General features: G+C 40.9%; 1 protein-coding gene across 2 annotated transcripts in view; it reads right to left on the bottom strand.

Moving 5' to 3' along the window:
• Positions 1-1082: 1082 nt before the first annotated feature.
• Positions 1083-17475, bottom strand: part of EVA1A (eva-1 homolog A, regulator of programmed cell death) — a 50076-nt gene continuing 33683 nt past the window's right edge. For both annotated transcript variants that reach the window (XM_047781667.1, XM_047781668.1), the window contains one exon: positions 1083-2335. In XM_047781667.1, coding sequence (XP_047637623.1) covers positions 1962-2335 — 374 coding nt within the window. In that variant the 3' untranslated portion in view covers positions 1083-1961. The remainder of the gene's footprint in view (positions 2336-17475) is intronic.

The raw sequence follows: 17475 nt of genomic DNA, 5'->3' as shown, positions 1-17475 counted from the left end.
TTAAGAGTGTCTATGAACGGTAATGCAGATTAGTTTAATAGGAACTAGAGGAGTTCCCGTTGTGGCTCAGTGGTTAAGGAACCCAACTACTATCCATGAGGATGGGGGTTCTATCCCTGACCTAGCTCAGTGGCACAGGCAATTGTAGCCATTACCTTGTAATAACGTTTAATGGAGTATAATCAGTAAAAATACTGATGCTGTAGACCTGAAAATAATATAATAATCTAAATCAAATATACTTCAATTAAAAAAAAAAAAAAAAAAAGAGGCAGGGACCAAGATAGATGATGTTAAACTAAAGCCCAGGGGAATGAGATAGTTCCTGTACTTGTCGCCAAGGGACAAAAATCACAAGGGTAGGAACCCAGGCTCAGAGATGTTAATTTATCAAGATTTGGGGCAGTTTGTTACTGGCCAATGAGGTCCCTCAAAAAGGTATAATCAAGCCAGCCATTGAGAGTTTCAAGCAAACAATTGCCGCCTCGGGAACCAGCTATATGTGATTATTCAGTTCTCGAGACAGCCCTACAAGGCCCTAATCACAGAAAGTAGGTTGCCAAAGTAATAGAGGCTCCAGCAGAGGAAGTCTGCCAACCATCCTCTGAAGCATGACGACAAAGCCAAGGATTGGGGGCAATCCAGTAGGGAGGCCCTGGAGCATCCAGACAGGCTGCCTAAGGTACCCACTGCATGGCAAGAGAAGAGATCTTACAGACAGACAACTCATTTTTCCTGTCTAGGAGGCTGGAGGGGGCTGCTTCCTCCTCTGCATACTAAATGTGGCTCAGCCTTGCCTCTCTTCCTTCCATACCATCTTCCTCTCTCCATAGGAGGCCACTGTATTATTTCTAGCCTCAAGTAAGTCTTCTATTCCTCCATCTGCTTAACAAACACTAAGCTATACTGTAACCATAACATAAACATACAGGAAATGAAAAGCCCCTAGGGGCCATCTCTCCATTCTCTATTTCCAACAACTCTCCAGTTATTTGAAAGGCCTGACAAAAGACCATACTCACCTATATAAAAAGGCTGCTGTGTTAGGTCAGTATAATCACAGAGATGGACATGAAACAAAAGAGATCTTAGGTAACATTTATTTTTTATCCCAATCTAAAATTTGGGCTTTATTGCTCACCTCCCATTCTCATTTTTTTCTTAGAAATCCAAATTCATTTTTTTAACAAAATGTTTAAAATCATGATTATCTAGTCATAACAAGGGGGGGGGGAACACAGCTTTTATTCTTGTGCAGCATTTTTGAATGTGCATGTTAACATGTTCTTTATATTTAAAATAAAACTCTTCATCCTTGAGGTTATTGCCATTTTCCGAGTTCACTGACACATCTCCTATAATACAGTGTTCATTTTCATGAGTGAAGTGGGAACTGTAATAAAAAATAGGATTTGAATCCCTGAGGTGCCAGTTAAAATGGACGAGGTTGCCACTGCAACACAAGATTTTTAAAAATCAGCCTTAAATAATAAGTACGGATCATGCTATCTGGATCAAAAATCACCTCCATAGCATGGAGTCATCTAGAACATTGCATTTACTGTGTTAGGTTAACCCTGCTCTTCCTAGCCCTCAGGCTATAATAATGTTTCCTTTTGCAAAGAAATAACACATCGCAATGAAGTCTGAAAAAACGCCCGAGAGCCTCAGAAATCAAGAGAAACCACAATTCCATTTCTCTCATCTCCATCCACAGTGTTGGAGCGGAGCGGGTTTTCAGCACCTGGAAAGGTTGATGAACCAACTTGGTTTTTCTACGTCTCCATAAATTGAGTCTAAAAGGGTGAAATCAATCCTTCTGGCTAGAAAATGGGGGTGTCCCGCTCCTCTCTGCGGCCCTAACAATAGCAGAACCGCGTTGGGCTTTTTGTGGCCACCCTCCCTGGGGACCCTTTGTCTCCCAGGAGGCTAACAGCGGTGCGGGGGTCCTGACCCAGCCCCTAGTAGTAACGGTTCAGGCTTCTGGTGCCGGGAACTTCCGGCTGGCCATTCATCCAAATTTCCCTGATGATGCGTTCCCGCTCCTCTAGCCTCTGGGCGCGCTCCAGCTCTTCCGCTGAGGTGAAGACGTTCTTGTTCAAAGTCCTCTCGAAGCGGCGATGTCTCCGGATCGAGATGTCGGAGGCGGCGTCCGAGCTGCCATCCTCACTGTCGCTGCTGTTGCTGCTGCTCTCTCGGTCCTGCAGGAACTTCTTCTGGGGAGGCTGCCGGCAGTCTGTGTGGCAAGAGATCCTCATCACCAAGGCAGCCAGGGTGAGGACCAGCCCGATGCACACGCCAGAGACAAAGTACAAAGCTGCTCGCTCGGGATTTTCTGGAGGAGGAGGAGGAGGAAGAGAACCTTTGAAAGGTGACAACCATATATGCAGAGAGCAAATGTGACTCCAATACAGAAGCACACCTCTCACCAGACCCCAAAGCCCTGATGGTTTACAAATATTGCCTTCCCATGGGACAAATCGCAGAATGTATTCAAAATAGTTTCCAAGAGGTGGTGAATATGGGTAGTGTATGGAATTCTTTTTCTATTCTTAGAACTTGTAACTTTTAAATGACTTCAAAATGAAAAGTTAAAAAAAAAAAAAAAGAAAAAATATTATGGTGTTCCCATTGTGGTTCAGCAGGTTAAGAACACAGCTCATTACCATGAGGATGTAGGTTTGATCCCTGGCCACCCTCAGTGGCTTAAGGATCCGGAGTTGCTGCAAGCTGCAGCGTAGGTTGCAGTGGTACCTTGGATCTGGCACAGCTGTGGCTGTGACAGGCTGGTAGCTGCCGCTCTGATTCCACCCCCAGCTTGGAAACTTCCATATACCAGAGGTGCAGCCCTAAAAAGAAAAAGAAAAAATATATTATTTAGGATCTGCTAGTAGATGCTGTTTGCTTCTACCAGAAAATTCTTTGCTTCTGAATTTTTTCCTGTAACCCCTTGAATTACCTTTTTTTTTTCCCCTTAGGGCCACACCCACAGCATATGGAGGTGTGGCTCTCTCTTTTCTCACTTGCTTGCTCTGATACGATCAGTTCCTGTGCTGTGAGCCATACTACAGAGAAGCCGCATGGCAAGGAACTAAAAGCGTCCTCTGGTTAACAGCCTTCAAAGAACTGGGTTGTACCGAGAGCCATGTAAGTGAGCTTAGAAGTTTAAAGTGTATGAATATTTTCCATATTTTAAATTTTCTTTTGTTTATTTGTATTTTTAAGTATTCTATTTTTTTTTTTTTTTGTCTTTTGTCTGTTGTTGTTGTTGTTGTTGCTATTTCTTGGGCCGCTCCCGCGGCATATGGAGATTCCCAGGCTAGGGGTTGAATCGGAGCTGTTGGCGCCACCGGCCTACGCCAGAGCCACAGCAACGCGGGATCCGAGCCTCGTCTGCAACCTACACCACAGCTCACGGCAACGCCGGATCCTTAACTCACTGAGCAAGGGCAGGGACCGAACCCGCAACCTCATGGTTCCTAGTCGGATTCGATAACCACTGCGCCACGACGGGAACTCCATGTATTTTTAAGTATTCTATACTTCATTGATATTACTTCAGTAGGGAGGGGGGAGGAAGTGGTATGGATGGGGAGTTTGGGGTTAGTAGATGGCAAACTTGCATTTGGAGGGCCTGCTCTATACCACAGGGAACTATAATCACTTGTCATGGAAGGACAATGGAGGATAATGTGATTAAAAGAATGTGTAGATATAGATATATGTATGTATGACTGGGTCACTTTGCTGCACAGCAAAAATTGACAGAACATTGTAACTCAACTACAATTTAAAAAATTTTTAAAGTAAAAATAAAAAAATAAAGGGCTATTACTTTTGCATGGGGTGGGGAGGCTCACCCACCTGTTCATTTGGTAATAGACCTTGCTTTAGGCTGCAGAATCAGCAAAGCCAGCAAACCTGCCCAGCACCTCCCAGCCAGGAGTGGGAAAACCTGGACAGGCTGACTTGGGCAAATACTCACAGAGGAGAGAGAATTTGTAAAAGTCCAGCCCCCTGGAGGTGATTAGAACACACCACAGAAGGGGAAACACACACACACAAACACACACACAAACACACACACACATGAGTTAGGATGTAGAGAAGAAGGAAAGAGGAACTTCTTCTGCTCTGCCGCTCCCCACAAGTTGACACAATAAGGGACTGAACTATCCCATAGTGACCTCTCCTCTGGCCAAAAGGAGGGGTGTATGTGAATGCCTAGCTACTCCAACTGGGCTGGGTGCTGCAAGAGAAAACTATTTTTCTCCAGCAACATTCAGCGTACTAGAAGCAGGACTTCCATGATTGGGAACCAGGAGATTAGGAAAGGCTGATATGAATATCGAAAGGCAGTTCCTATTGTGGCTCAGCGGTAACGAACCCGACCTAGTATCCATGAGGCTGGGGGTTGAATCCCTGGCTCAATAAGTGCGTTAAGGATCCGGTGTTGCTGTGAGCTGTGGTGTAGGTCACAGGCATGGCTTGGATCCCCCGTTGCTGTGGCTGTGGCATAGGCCAGCAGCTGCAGCTCCAATTCAACTCCTAGCCTGGGGACTTCCATATGCTGCATATGCAGCCATAAAAAAAAAATCAATAATTTTTTTAAGAGAACATCAAAAGGCATTATAGTGACAAGGTTCCTCCTTTCTGTGCTCAAGGCTTTGGCAGGAAGCCCACTCAAGAGCTTCTGGGAGAACCTTGGGCGAGGATCTCTCCATCAGCTGGTAGGCACTCCCAATGCCCCAAGTGCTAAACTCACACCTCCCCTCATTTGCAGTGGTTTATTGCATGCACTCAGAAGTTGGCAGCATGTGTGAGTAGGGTAAATAGAGTGCTATCAGAAAAACAGACCAGAATCTGTGGGCAAGAGAGAAAACACAAACCTCAGCGAGTGCTACCAAGTGGTTTCCAGCAGCCAGCCAGGTGAGTTTTAAGAACCAGATAAGACATAAAAGTTTAAGAACTCTGCCACAAGAGGGCGCAACAGTTCAGAGCAAGGACGTAAATATACAGTCAAAGAGAATCCCAGACAGAATAGGATCAACAAACAGTACACCCTATCTGAGGCAGCCAGAAAAGATTTGAGGAGGTACCTGAAACACAAGAGTAAGAGTCAAAAAAAAACACGTCACCACCAAAATATAATAATCCTTCAATAACTGTGCTTAAAAGCATAAAATTTTATAATCTGGCTGATAAAGATTTCAAAATAGCTGTTTTGAGGATTCAAAACAGAATCTACAGATTCTACAAGCATCTACAAAGCAGAATCTACAGAGCTACAAGAAACACAGGAGACAATTCAATGAAATCAGGGGGAATATGTATGTACAAAATTAGAAATTTAGCAAAAAGTTAGACGCCATTAAAAAAAAAAAAAAAGAAACAAATAAACAGAAATTCTGGAGCCAAAGAATTCAACGTGTGAACTGAAGACTGGCATTTGTCATCACCTTCTACATGGATTAAATCACGAGCCACTCAGCTGCCAAACCACAGCACCTCCCCAGCAGAGCTCAGGATGGAAATCAGGAGTGAGGCACTCTGGGCTCTGGGAAAACTGGAAGAACAGGTCTTCAGAGAGTTAGATTATGTTTAAGGAGAAGATTTTATGTGCCCAATTCTTGCATCTCCTCATATCGAGACAAACACTAAAATCCTTCATGGTGATGTCTGCTCCTTGTGACTGGTAGGGAGGCGGAATACTAATTCAGGTAGTCAGTGTAGGAACATGGGCTTCGATATAGTCCCTGATTAATGTCCATGGTTTAAGATTTGTAAAAACAAATCCAGACAAACAGGCCTTACTTGTTGGAAGATTAACTATTGAGAGTACATTTGTTTTACGTCAAGGTGGGCATTAACCCCTGACCTATACATTTGACTGTTAGCAAAAGAATGTAAAGAGTGGCGACTCTAAGTCTAGGGGAACGAAGAGCAAAAGGATCATAAAACCTATAGCTCATCCCCTTAACTCGAAAGTCCCTACGGGATGAGGCCCAATGTAGGGGCTGGGCAAGGCCGATAGGGAGAAGGACTGGTAGCAGGACCCCACTTTGGTACTCCTATCTTTAAGAGAGAAAAACCTCCCTAGAAAATTAGGGAAGGTGGACTCTTCCTTCCCCTCCTAGTGTCTGTGCTGGGAGCTATTTGCTTTCCTGTAATAAAGACTTTTACATACTTGCCACCTGTGAGTTCGAGAAGGTCATTCTTCGGCTCCACGAACAAGAACCCAGATTCCGGTAACATCTTTCCTGTATCAGTAGTAACCTTCATAAGACCAGCAACAATCTTGCAAAATGTATGCCCAGCTGCATGCACCTCCCCCTCACCTTTATCACATACACTGATATTATTTTCCCCTGCCCCTTTGGAGTGGCATTTCACTGTCATCTGTGAATGAGGCCACCTCCAAGGGCTGTGAAAACTCAGGATATTGGCCCCAATAGCTGAGATGCATATCTAAGGAATGATTCAGTGATTCCAGACTTCTGTTCCTGCTACCTGCCCTTTGTTGCAAAAACACCTACATATCCTAGCTCCCCCCTTACTCCTCCTCGGAGTGGTTTCTCAGGGCTACCTGAGATGCTGTCTCCCAGGCTTAAGTTCTGATTTTGCCCCAAATAAAACTTAATTTTCAATTTTCAGGTTGTGCATTTTTTTAAGCCGACAAATGATTTGAAATGAAAAATGCAACTGAGAGAATCTGCAGCAGGGCAGAACAGCAAATGGAAGACAGAACAGCAACCAGGAAGATAGGAATTTTGAAATAACCCAATCAGAGGTAAACAGAGAAGAGAATGAAAGAGTGAAGAAAGCCTATGTAATCTATAGGATTCAATCAAACATACAAATAGTAGCATAATTGAGGTTCCAGAAGGAGAAGAGAGGTACAGAAAGTGTGTTGAAAGAAACACCAGCTGAGGAGTTCCCTGGTGGCTTGGAAGTTAAGGACCTGGTTAAGAAAGAAGGATATTATCAGATTTAGAAATGTAATTCTGTAAAGGATGATGTGTTAACCACTTAACTGCAATATAAAGGTTAAAGAAAAAGAGCATTAAAAAATAACTATGACTACTATAAACTGTTAAAGAATACAAAGCAGGAGATAGATGGGTTCCAGGCTAAGCAACTGCAATCAGTTCCCTGTGGACAGATAACTTCGAGATAAAAGCAGCATCCTGCTTGAATAAAAGACAAAGATCATCGGAGTTCCTGTCATAGCGCAGGGGAAACGAATCCAACTAGGAACCATGAGATTGCGGGTTCAATCCCTGGCCTCACTCAGTGGGTTAAGGATCCGGCATTGCTGTGGTGAGCTGTGGTGTAGGTCACAGGCATGGCTCGGATCTGGTGTTGCTATGGCTGTGGCTGTGGCATAGGCCAGCAGCTGTAGCTCCAATTAGACACCTAGCCTGGGAACCACCGTATACTACGGGTGTGGCCCTAAAAAGACAAAAAAAAAAACCTAACGTGGGGAGTAAAAGAGTGGAGACTTTGTATATGATCAAAAACTTTCACTTTTTTTTACCTATTAGGACGATGTTAGCTGGGCCTTGTCATATATTGCCTTTATTATACTGAGGTATGTTCCTTACCCAATTTGTTGAGAATTTATCATTAAAGAAAGTTATATGTTGCCAAATGCTTTTTCTGCATCTACTGAGATGATCAAGGGAACAGAAGGAGATGAAATCACTACCTTAAAGAAATATCTGCCTTCCCACGTTCATGACAGCATGACTCACAATAACCAAGATATGAAAACAATCTCTAAGTGTCTACCAACAAATAAATGGATAACAAAATATGATATATATTACAAGACATTATTCAGCCATAAAATAAAGAAGGAGATCCTGCCATTTACAACATGGGTGGACCTCAAGGGCTTTATGCTAAATAAAATGAGTCAGAGAAAGACAAATAATGTATGATATCAGTAACATGCGGAATCTTAAAAAGTTGAACTCATTAGGGAGAATGCTGGTTACCAGAGGCTGGAAGGGAGGGAACTGGGGATAATGTCATTTAAAGGCACAGGTTGGCAACTAGTAGATAAATAAGTCCTGGAGACGTGATGCACAGCATAGTCATTACAGACAACAATATTTTATTATAGACTTCAAAGTTGCTAAGAGACTAGATCTTAATTGTTCACCATAGAAAAGGGATAATAATTACGTGACATGAAAGAGGTGTTAGCTGATGTTATGACGGTGATCATACTGCAATATGAGAGGCATCAATTCAATACATTGTCACCCTAAATATATACAACATTCTATGGCAATTACATCAGGAGGAAGGAAGGGGAGCCCGGAGGAGGGAGAGAGGGAGAGAGGGAGGGAAAGCCCTCAAACTGAACTCTGTACAGTTATTCCAGATAATCAGCAAACACTGAGAGGATTGAGGGCGCTCTTGCCTTGAGGAAGGAGCCAAGTAGGGCTGTATCATTGGCAGAATCAAAGAGAAAGCAACTCTAGAAGCATGAAAAGGGATCTCTGGAAATACAAAGGTGGATGGAAAACCTGAAGTTCAGACATGGGAATTTGAAAAGGCTTTCTAGAAAAGATGCATGAATCCATGATTTTACCAGGGTGGAAAACCCTCAAGCAGACCTGTATTTGAAGCCTCATCTCAGACTTATCTTTTAAAGAAAGCAACACTACTTACTCTGTTGAATCATGGTAAAGGTATTACAGACAACAAGCATAACGGGACTATCCTAGATCCTGGCAAAGAGACACATTCAATAAATGATAGCTCACTCTCCCTCTATTTTCTTCCTCTTTTTCCCTCTTTCCTCCTTCCTCCCTTCTCTCCTTGCTTCTCTCATTTCTCTTTCTCTTCCTCCCTCCACTCCCTCATTCCTCCATCCATCATCCATGGAACCTGTTTTCCTCCCTCTTCCCCTCTCTCCCTTCTTTCCTTCCTTTTCTCATCCCACCCTCCTTTCCCTGTGAGTCTATGTCCTTGCCCTCACCCCGCCTATTACACAGGTTAACTTTGAAGATGGTTACTGAACTGAATCTCAGAAGCCACTATTCTCCTTCCAGCATAACTAGTCCTATCTTACTACTCAGATCAGAAAACATCCTTTTTTTTTTTTTGGCCTACAGTAGTCTCAGAGTGGATTCCCAGAGAAGCCCAGTAAAAGCAACCAGAGAGGGCAAGGGAATTTGGTGACCCTCACTGGATCCTAAGCAGGTGACTCAGGACTAATTTTCACAGCTGATGTAATTTATGTTGCTTCTCTTCATCCTTCTACAAAAAACAAAAGTGTAGCTCTATTGTGGTTACTTTTTCTCTCTCTGCTCCAGGTTACTTCCACTTAGCCAATGATTCACCCTTGTCTTGAGGAGACCCAGATAGCAGTTAATTGACCAAGAAGCAGAGCAGGGAGGGCTATTTTTAGTTGTTTTCCCTTAATAAATAAAAATAGATGTATTGCTCTATCTTGCTTCCTGCAGGGTCATTGTTCACGGGCAGGAAGAGGCCAGGGGAGATCCTGGGACTAATTTCATTTGCACCCTTGGAGGTCAGATCATGCCCAACAGACTCTATAGAAAAGAACAGTAACATCAGGCCAGATCAGCTGGTGTCCATTAATCTTTTCCCTGCCTGGACTTTCTTCTTGACCCTAAAGCTTACAATCCCTTGAGTAAAAAGAGAAAAAAAAAATTAACTAGGCTTTAAAAAGAAGTAGGGGGCTTGTGTAGAAGCAGGGAGTATTTAGCACAATCGCTTCTCTGAACTTTTAAGATATTACAAGGATGTCTCTTAATGGGATTCTGACTTTTTCTTCCCAAGGAAGGAGTATTGGAGAGTCACTGTGCCTACTAAGCTGGCTCTAGTATATACATACTCCTGTGCTCTCACCTCTCTCAGCTTTCCCTCTCTTCCCCTGTTCCTCCTCCCCTGCCCCCAGACAATAAGGACCCCAGAAGAGGCCTTTCATTATTCCACCTCATCCTAATCCATCTTACTCATTTTTCTTCACCTGCAGCTGGAAAGATCTGCAGTTCTATAGCCTAGGACTCAAGGGCAGCTAAGCAGAAGACCCTGACATGTTGTCTGATCTGGCTTAATTACTGCTGACAATGAAACTGTTTTCTGATGCTTTTCTGGTTCCCTGAATCTGAAACAGAGGACGAGTGTAATTAGCTCCTCCAATCTAGGCAGTGCTTTATGTTGCTGTATTATAATTAGTTATATAACCATTATCTTCACACAACTGTGAGAAATTTGAGGAAGGAATTATCTCTCAAGTATTTATTGAATTAAACCATGAATATATAATTTATAAAAGTTCAGTTATTATATGCGGATATATATATATATATACACAAAGAGAGACAAATTATTTATATATGATAGTACAATATTAAAAGAGTATGGGATAGAAAAAAATCTATCAAATCACCATCTCAAAGCAAATCTCACAACCTGAATATAACTATATTCACTGCACACTATAAAGTATAGGGAAGTGAATTTTTTCTGATTTTTTCTGTTCTTTCTTTCTCTTATATAAGCCTGTACATATTTATTATATTTATCTGAGTGCTATATATAAATAAGCATGTGCTCGTAGTAATATACAACTTATATTTTTTTCTCTGGATTTACTTTTTATATTTATATATTTGTATAAATATTATATTTGTATTTATATAAATAAACATGTGGTTATAGTCAAGTTATATACACAACTTATATATTTTTCCCTGGATATACTTTTTTTGTTTGTTTTTGAGACAATTTTTTAGAGCAGTTTTAGGCCCACAGCAAAATCAAGAAGAAGAAGATAACAGATTTCCCATATACCTCCCACCTCTATACATCCAATAATTTTCTCCATTATCAACATCTCCACCAGAGTGGTACATTTTTTATTTTGGTACAGTTATTACATTTGTTACACAAGCCATCATAGACACATAATCACTCAAAGTCCATAGTTTATCCTAGGCTTAACTCTTGGTTTATCTTCTATGGGTTTCAAAAAATGTATAATGACATGTATCCATCAGACAGAGTATCATCACTGCTCTAAAATATTCCTCTGTGCTCCATCCCTCGTCCCAGAGACATGCATTTCATACAGTGTAAATGTCTTTCTGTATTGCTCCATAGTCTTCCAGTCAATTGTGCCTAACAGTGGCTACATAGTATTCCACCCAGTGAATGCACCATAGATCACATTTACAGTTTCTTACTTTTCAAAACTTAGGTTGTTGCAAAAAAAATTTTTTTTACTAAAAATGATGGAAGGAACATTTTTTGTACTTAACACTACTTCTTCTGCTTTTTTGTTTCACTTACTGCTTTTATAATGGATACTCAGCCTAGAAATCTTCATGTCAAAAGAGTATATTCCTGTCGTGGCTCAACAGTTAAAGAACTCGTATCCATGAGGATGCTGGTTCTATCCCTGGCCTTTCTCAGTGGGTTAAGGATCTGGCGTTGTTGTGAGCTGTGATGTAGGTTGCAGATCCTGAGTTGCTGTGGCTGTGGTGTAGGCCGGCAGCCGCAGCTCCCACTCGAGGCCTAGCCCGGGAATCTCCATATGCCGTGAGTACAGCCCCAAAAAGACAAAAAAAAAATTAAAAATAACAATCATTCCATTTGATCTTCCTAACAATCTTCTTAGAAGTTATTAATGGGGTTTTTATTATTAATGAAATTACTATCCTCATTTTAAATTATTATATTATGATCCCAAAGGGTTGCTTTCAAGTAGTTAAAACAAGAAGTGTTAACTCCTAGAGTTCCTGTCATGGAGCAGCTGAAAGGAATCCAACTAGGAACCATGAGGTTGTGGGTTCAGTCCCTGGCCTTATTCAGTGGGTTAAAGATCCGGCGTTGTCGTGAGCTGTGCTGTAGGTTGCAGATGCAGCTCAGATTCTGTGTTGCTGTGGCTGTGGCATGGGCCAACAGATGTAGCTCAGATTAGACCCCTAGCCTGGGAACCTCCACATGCCACGGGTGCAACCCTAAAAATAAAAATTAAAAAAAAAGGGAGTGTTAACTCCTTTAACTCCTCCAATCAACGTGCTGAGATAGAGGAAGCAAAATATGTGTGGGAAGAAGACATGAATGATTCTTAGGTGGATGGATACCTAAGCCAGGGTGGGCAGTGAGGCGTGAAGAAGAATGAGAGAGTTCTGAAGACTAGGAAGGCCAGTCCAAGACTGAAGGGAAGAATTCTTGGAAAAGGAAATAACTACGCAAAAGCAAAGAGATGAGAAAAGGCCCAGCAGGTGGTTTAGAGTAACTGAAGTGAGGTCTTGGTCAAAGAGGACTATAACTAAAGACAAGCACGGAGAAGTCATCAGAAAAAGCAAAAAACCCAATTTAAAAATGGGCAGAAAATCTAAATAGACATTTCTCCAAAGAAGACAGGCGGTAAAAAAAGCACATTAAAAGATTCTCAATGCCGCTAATTATTAAAGAAATGCAAATTAAAAGTACAATGAAGTATCACCTCAAACCAGTCAGAAAGGCATCATCAAAAAGTTTAAAAACAATAAATGCTAGAGAAGCTGTAGAGAAAAGGGGACCTTCCTACACTGTTAGTAGGAATGTAAATTGGCTCAACTACTATGGAAAACAGTATGGAGGTTTCTCAAAAAACTAAAAATCCAACAATCCTTCTCCTGAGCATCTATCTGGAGAAAACCATAATTTGAAAAGATATATGCACCCCAATGTTCATAGCAGCACTATTTACAACTGCCAAGACCTAAATGTCCATCAACAAAGGCATGGATAAAGAAGATGTGATACATATGTACATTGGAATATTACTCAGCCACAAAAAAGGATGAAATCATGCCATTTGAAGCAACATGGATGGACCCAGAAATTATCAAACTAAGTGAAGTAAGACTGACAGAGAATGACAAACATCCTATGATATCACTTACATGTGGAATCTAATTTTTAAAATGATACAAATGGATTCATTCACAAAACAGAAACACATTCAAAGATTTTGAAACCAAACTTATGGTTCTCCAAGGGAAAACATTGAGGGGGGGGTAAACTAGGAAGTTAGGATTAACATATGCACACTATTTTATATAAAATAGATTAAGTAACAAGGACCTACTGTATAGAACAGGGGACTGTATTCAATACTCTGCAATAACCTATAAGGGAAAAGAATGTGAAGAGGAATGGATATATGGGTATATGGATATATGTATAATGATTCACATTGCTGTCTATACACTTAAAATTAACACAACATTGTAAGTCAACTATACTTCAATAAAATTAAAAAAAAAGAGACAGCACATTGAGAAGTCAAGGTCAGACACTAAAAGCCCTGGTAAGCAACATTAAAAAAAAAACACAGATTGGAGTACCTCAAACCATTCCTAAGTCCCTTCTCCCTTGCTTGTCCTAGAGCATGTTTTCTAAAGCCTGGCACTATTGACAGCTTGGACAGGTTAATCCTTTGTCATGGGGGTTTTCCTATGCATTGTAGTATGTTTCTCCACCCCCGGAGGCCAGTAGCAGCCCTCTTCCACTGTTGTTACAATCAAAAACGTCTCCAGACATTGTCCAAAATCCCCTTATAGGGCAAAAATCAACCCGGTTATGAACCACTAGTCTAGAGGTTGAAAAAGCTAGAACTCTTAACTTTTACAACCTCTCTTACAGCTATAAATGACCATGTAACACAGTTCTAGCCAGTGAAACAAGAGGGGAGATCTGCTACAACCTCTTTCCTGTAATCTTCAATCAAAAGGCAGGAGTGTGAGGTCCTGCTGTGGCACAGTGGGTTAAGAATCTGACTGCATACGACTGGAGCTCACCTTCTCTCATGAAAACAAAAAATTACAACCAACTGCTGAACAACCATCAACAAAATAGACCGGGCACTACCAAAACAGATATCCTGGAGTTCCTGTCGTGGTGCAGCAGAAATAAATCTGACTAGGAACCATAAGACTGCTGGTTCGATCCCTAGCCTCGCTCTGTGAGTTATGGTCTGGTGTTGCCGTGAGGTGTGGTGTAGGTCACAGACGCGGCTCAGATCCCACATGTCTGTGGCTGTGGTGTAGGCTGGCAGCTGTAGCTCCAATTCGACCCCTAGCCTGAGAACCTCCATATGTTGCAAGTGCAGCCCTAAGAAGAAAAAAAAAAAAAAAAGAAAGAAAAGAAAAGAAAAACAAACAAACAAACAAAAAACAACCTAAATATCCTACAGCAAAAGACAAAGAAGAAGCCACATCAAGACAGTAGGAGAAGTGCTTACACAATATATAAGCAATCCCATGCCCTCCAGGTAGGCAATCTATGGGCTGGAAAATAACTATGTCACAGAGACTCACCCACAGAAGTGAGAGTTCTGATTCCCACATCAGGTTACCATGCCTGGGGTCTGGCATTGGGAGGAAAAGCCCCCAGATCATTTGACAATAAAGGCCAGCAGGGCTTATACGCAGGAGTTCACAGGACTGGGGAAAACAGAAACTCATCTCTTGAAGGGCACACAGCCTTTCATGTGCACCAGGTCCCAGGGCAAAGCAGAGACTCCATAAGAATCTGGGTCAGACCTACCTGTGGATCATGGAGGGTATCCTGGGAAAATGGGGAGGGAGATGGACAGTAAAGAAGATGCCTCAGAGGCTAAAAACCACATTTCTAGTGTAAGGTGTACCGCCCTAGACAGTACACAAAAGAAGGAACATATATATAATTTGCAAACAGTGCTATAGACAAGGGACTAATTTCCAAAATATACAAACAGCATATATAGCTTAATATAAAAAAATAACCCAATAAAAAAATGGACAGAAGATCTAACCTGACACTTCTCCAAAGACAGACAGATCCTTCATGCCAACAGGTTCATGAAAAGATGTTCAATATAGCTAATTATTAGAGAAAAGCAAATCAAAACTACAATGAGGTATCATCTGATATCAGTCGGAATGGCTATCATCAAAAAGTCTACAAATAATACATGCTGGAGTGGGTACTGGGAGAAAGAAACCCTCCTATACCTTTGACAGGAATGTAAACTGGTGTAGCCATTATGGAAAACAGTATGGAGGTTCCCTAAAAAACTAAGTTTTTTAGAGTTACCATATGATCCTACTCCTGGGCACATATCCAGAGAAAACTCTAATTTGAAAAGATAATGCACCTCAATGTTCAGAGCAGCACTATTTACAACAGCCAAACCATAGAAGCAATCTGAATGTCCATCAACAGATGAATGGATAATGGATAAAGATGAATATATTCAGCTTTACACACACATACACACACACACACACACACACACACACACACACACACACAGGAATAAAGGAATATTATTCAGCCATAAAAAGAAAAAAACAATGGGAGTTTCCATTGTGGCTCAGCAGAAACAAACCCAACTAACATCCCTGGCCCTGCTCAGTGGGTTAAGGATCCAGCATTGCTGTGAGCTGTGTAGGGTGCAGATGTGGCTCAGATCCAGTGTTTCTGTGGTTATGGTGTTGGCCAGCAGCTGTAGCTCTAATTCAACCCCTAGCCTAGGAACTTCCATGTGCCATACCTGCAGCCCTAAAAAGCAAAAAAGGAAAAAAAAAGAATGAAACAATGCAACATGGATGGACCTAGAGGCTATCATATTTAAGTGAAGTAATTCAGACAAAGACAAACATCATATGATATTATTCCTATGTAGAATCTAAAAAAAGTATACACAAAAGAACTTATTTAAAAAACAGAAATAGACTCATGGACAGAGAAAAACAAAGTTATGGTTAAACTAACACAACATTGTAAATTAACTATACTTCAGTTTTTAAAAAGGAGCATATTTAAAGAGAAGGATATTATTCCATTCCAGGCCAGACTGAATTTAAATGCTTATGGCACCTATGAGGGGTAATGTTCAGAGCATTTAGATAATCAGGCCAGGGACGTCAGAAAAGAGTAAGGCAGTGGTAATTTTGTATGAATATATATTTCAAAAATCTTAATTTTAATAAAATAACATTACTTATTAAAAAGCATTATCAATATTTTAAAATACAGCTAATCAAAAGAGATTTAAAAATACACAGACATGGAGTTTCTGTAGTGGTGCAGTGGAAATGAATCCAACTAAGAACCATGAGGTTGCGGGTTCAATCTCTGGCCTTGCTCAGTGGGTTAAGGATCCGGCACTGCCGTGAGCTGTGGTGTAGGTCACAGAGGCGTCTCGGATCTGGTATTGCTGTGGCCCAGCATCCAGATATAATTTGTAGTAAAATGTGGTTGTATATACATATGATAAACACACACATAAATGGGATTATACTGCATATGCTGTGTGGTGACAAGCTTTGTTTACTCAATAGCACATCATAAAATAAACATCTTTCTGTTTTGCATAATGTTCCTCTATTTTTATGATCCTTTTACTATTATAAACAGTTCTGAGATAAATTACTTCACAGTAAAATTCCAACCTATATCCCTAATTACTTCATTAGAATAAATTCCTAGATATGGAATGGCTGGCTAAATGGTATATGGAAGTTCCCGGGCCAGGAATCAAATCTTGGGGATAGAACCTGTGCTGCCGCAGAGACAACACCAGACTCTTGACCCACTGTGCCACAGCGGGAACTCCCGGTATATGTGCTTTTAAGGCATTTGACAGTTGTTCCTAAATCATTTTCTAAAAAGACTGTAACGATTTATAACCTCATCAGCATACATGCAAGTACTCACCTCCCCTCACTTCCTCCAAAACATAAATTATAAACATGATCACTCAAATATTTGAGAATTATATAAAATAAAAAATGTTAACCTTAATGATGTTTTCATTTTGCATTTGTTTAATTGGTAGAATTTGAACTGCTTGTTTTATCATCAATTTTAGTTTTTCTTTGGAAAACTGCTGATTCTTGTCCTTTGTCCACTTTTCTTTTGGGATGTTTATCTTTTATCGATTTGTAAGAGTTCTTTATACATAAACTTTAACCCTTCTTTATTAACGCTACCTTTTTACTTTGTTTGCATTTGCCAACTAAGGGTACATTTTGAGAAGCAAATGTTTTAAATTATTGGAATGGTCAAAGTTTGAAATGGCTTTTGTGAAGAATGGGAACAAGATGTATCCAAAAGCAAATAGAGGGAACAGGCAATATTACAAAGACTCAGCTGAGGCTGGAGACCATGAATTTCTAACAGTTTTCATCTGCAAAGTTGTAACAGCATTTAGTTACTTGTGTACAGAGGGAGAAAGGGGAGAAAGTAGGGTTCATTTAGAGTTGGGATATTGCCTGGTAGTTTAACCAGAAACTAGACAAAGGAATAAAGGAGTTATGTGTATTAGCAAGTATGTTGCTGAAATGATGGACCACATGGACAAGATAAGAGGGCAACTGATAAGCTGGGAGAAAATAGGCAAGATCAGGGGCCCCTATGCAGTTTAAGATGACACAACTAAATGAGAATATGAGA

This window comes from Phacochoerus africanus, chromosome 5, assembly GCF_016906955.1.
Source record: "Phacochoerus africanus isolate WHEZ1 chromosome 5, ROS_Pafr_v1, whole genome shotgun sequence".
Taxonomy (NCBI): domain Eukaryota; kingdom Metazoa; phylum Chordata; class Mammalia; order Artiodactyla; family Suidae; genus Phacochoerus; species Phacochoerus africanus.
Note: the sequence above shows the minus strand (reverse complement) of the source record. Positions and strands in the feature narration are given on the sequence as shown.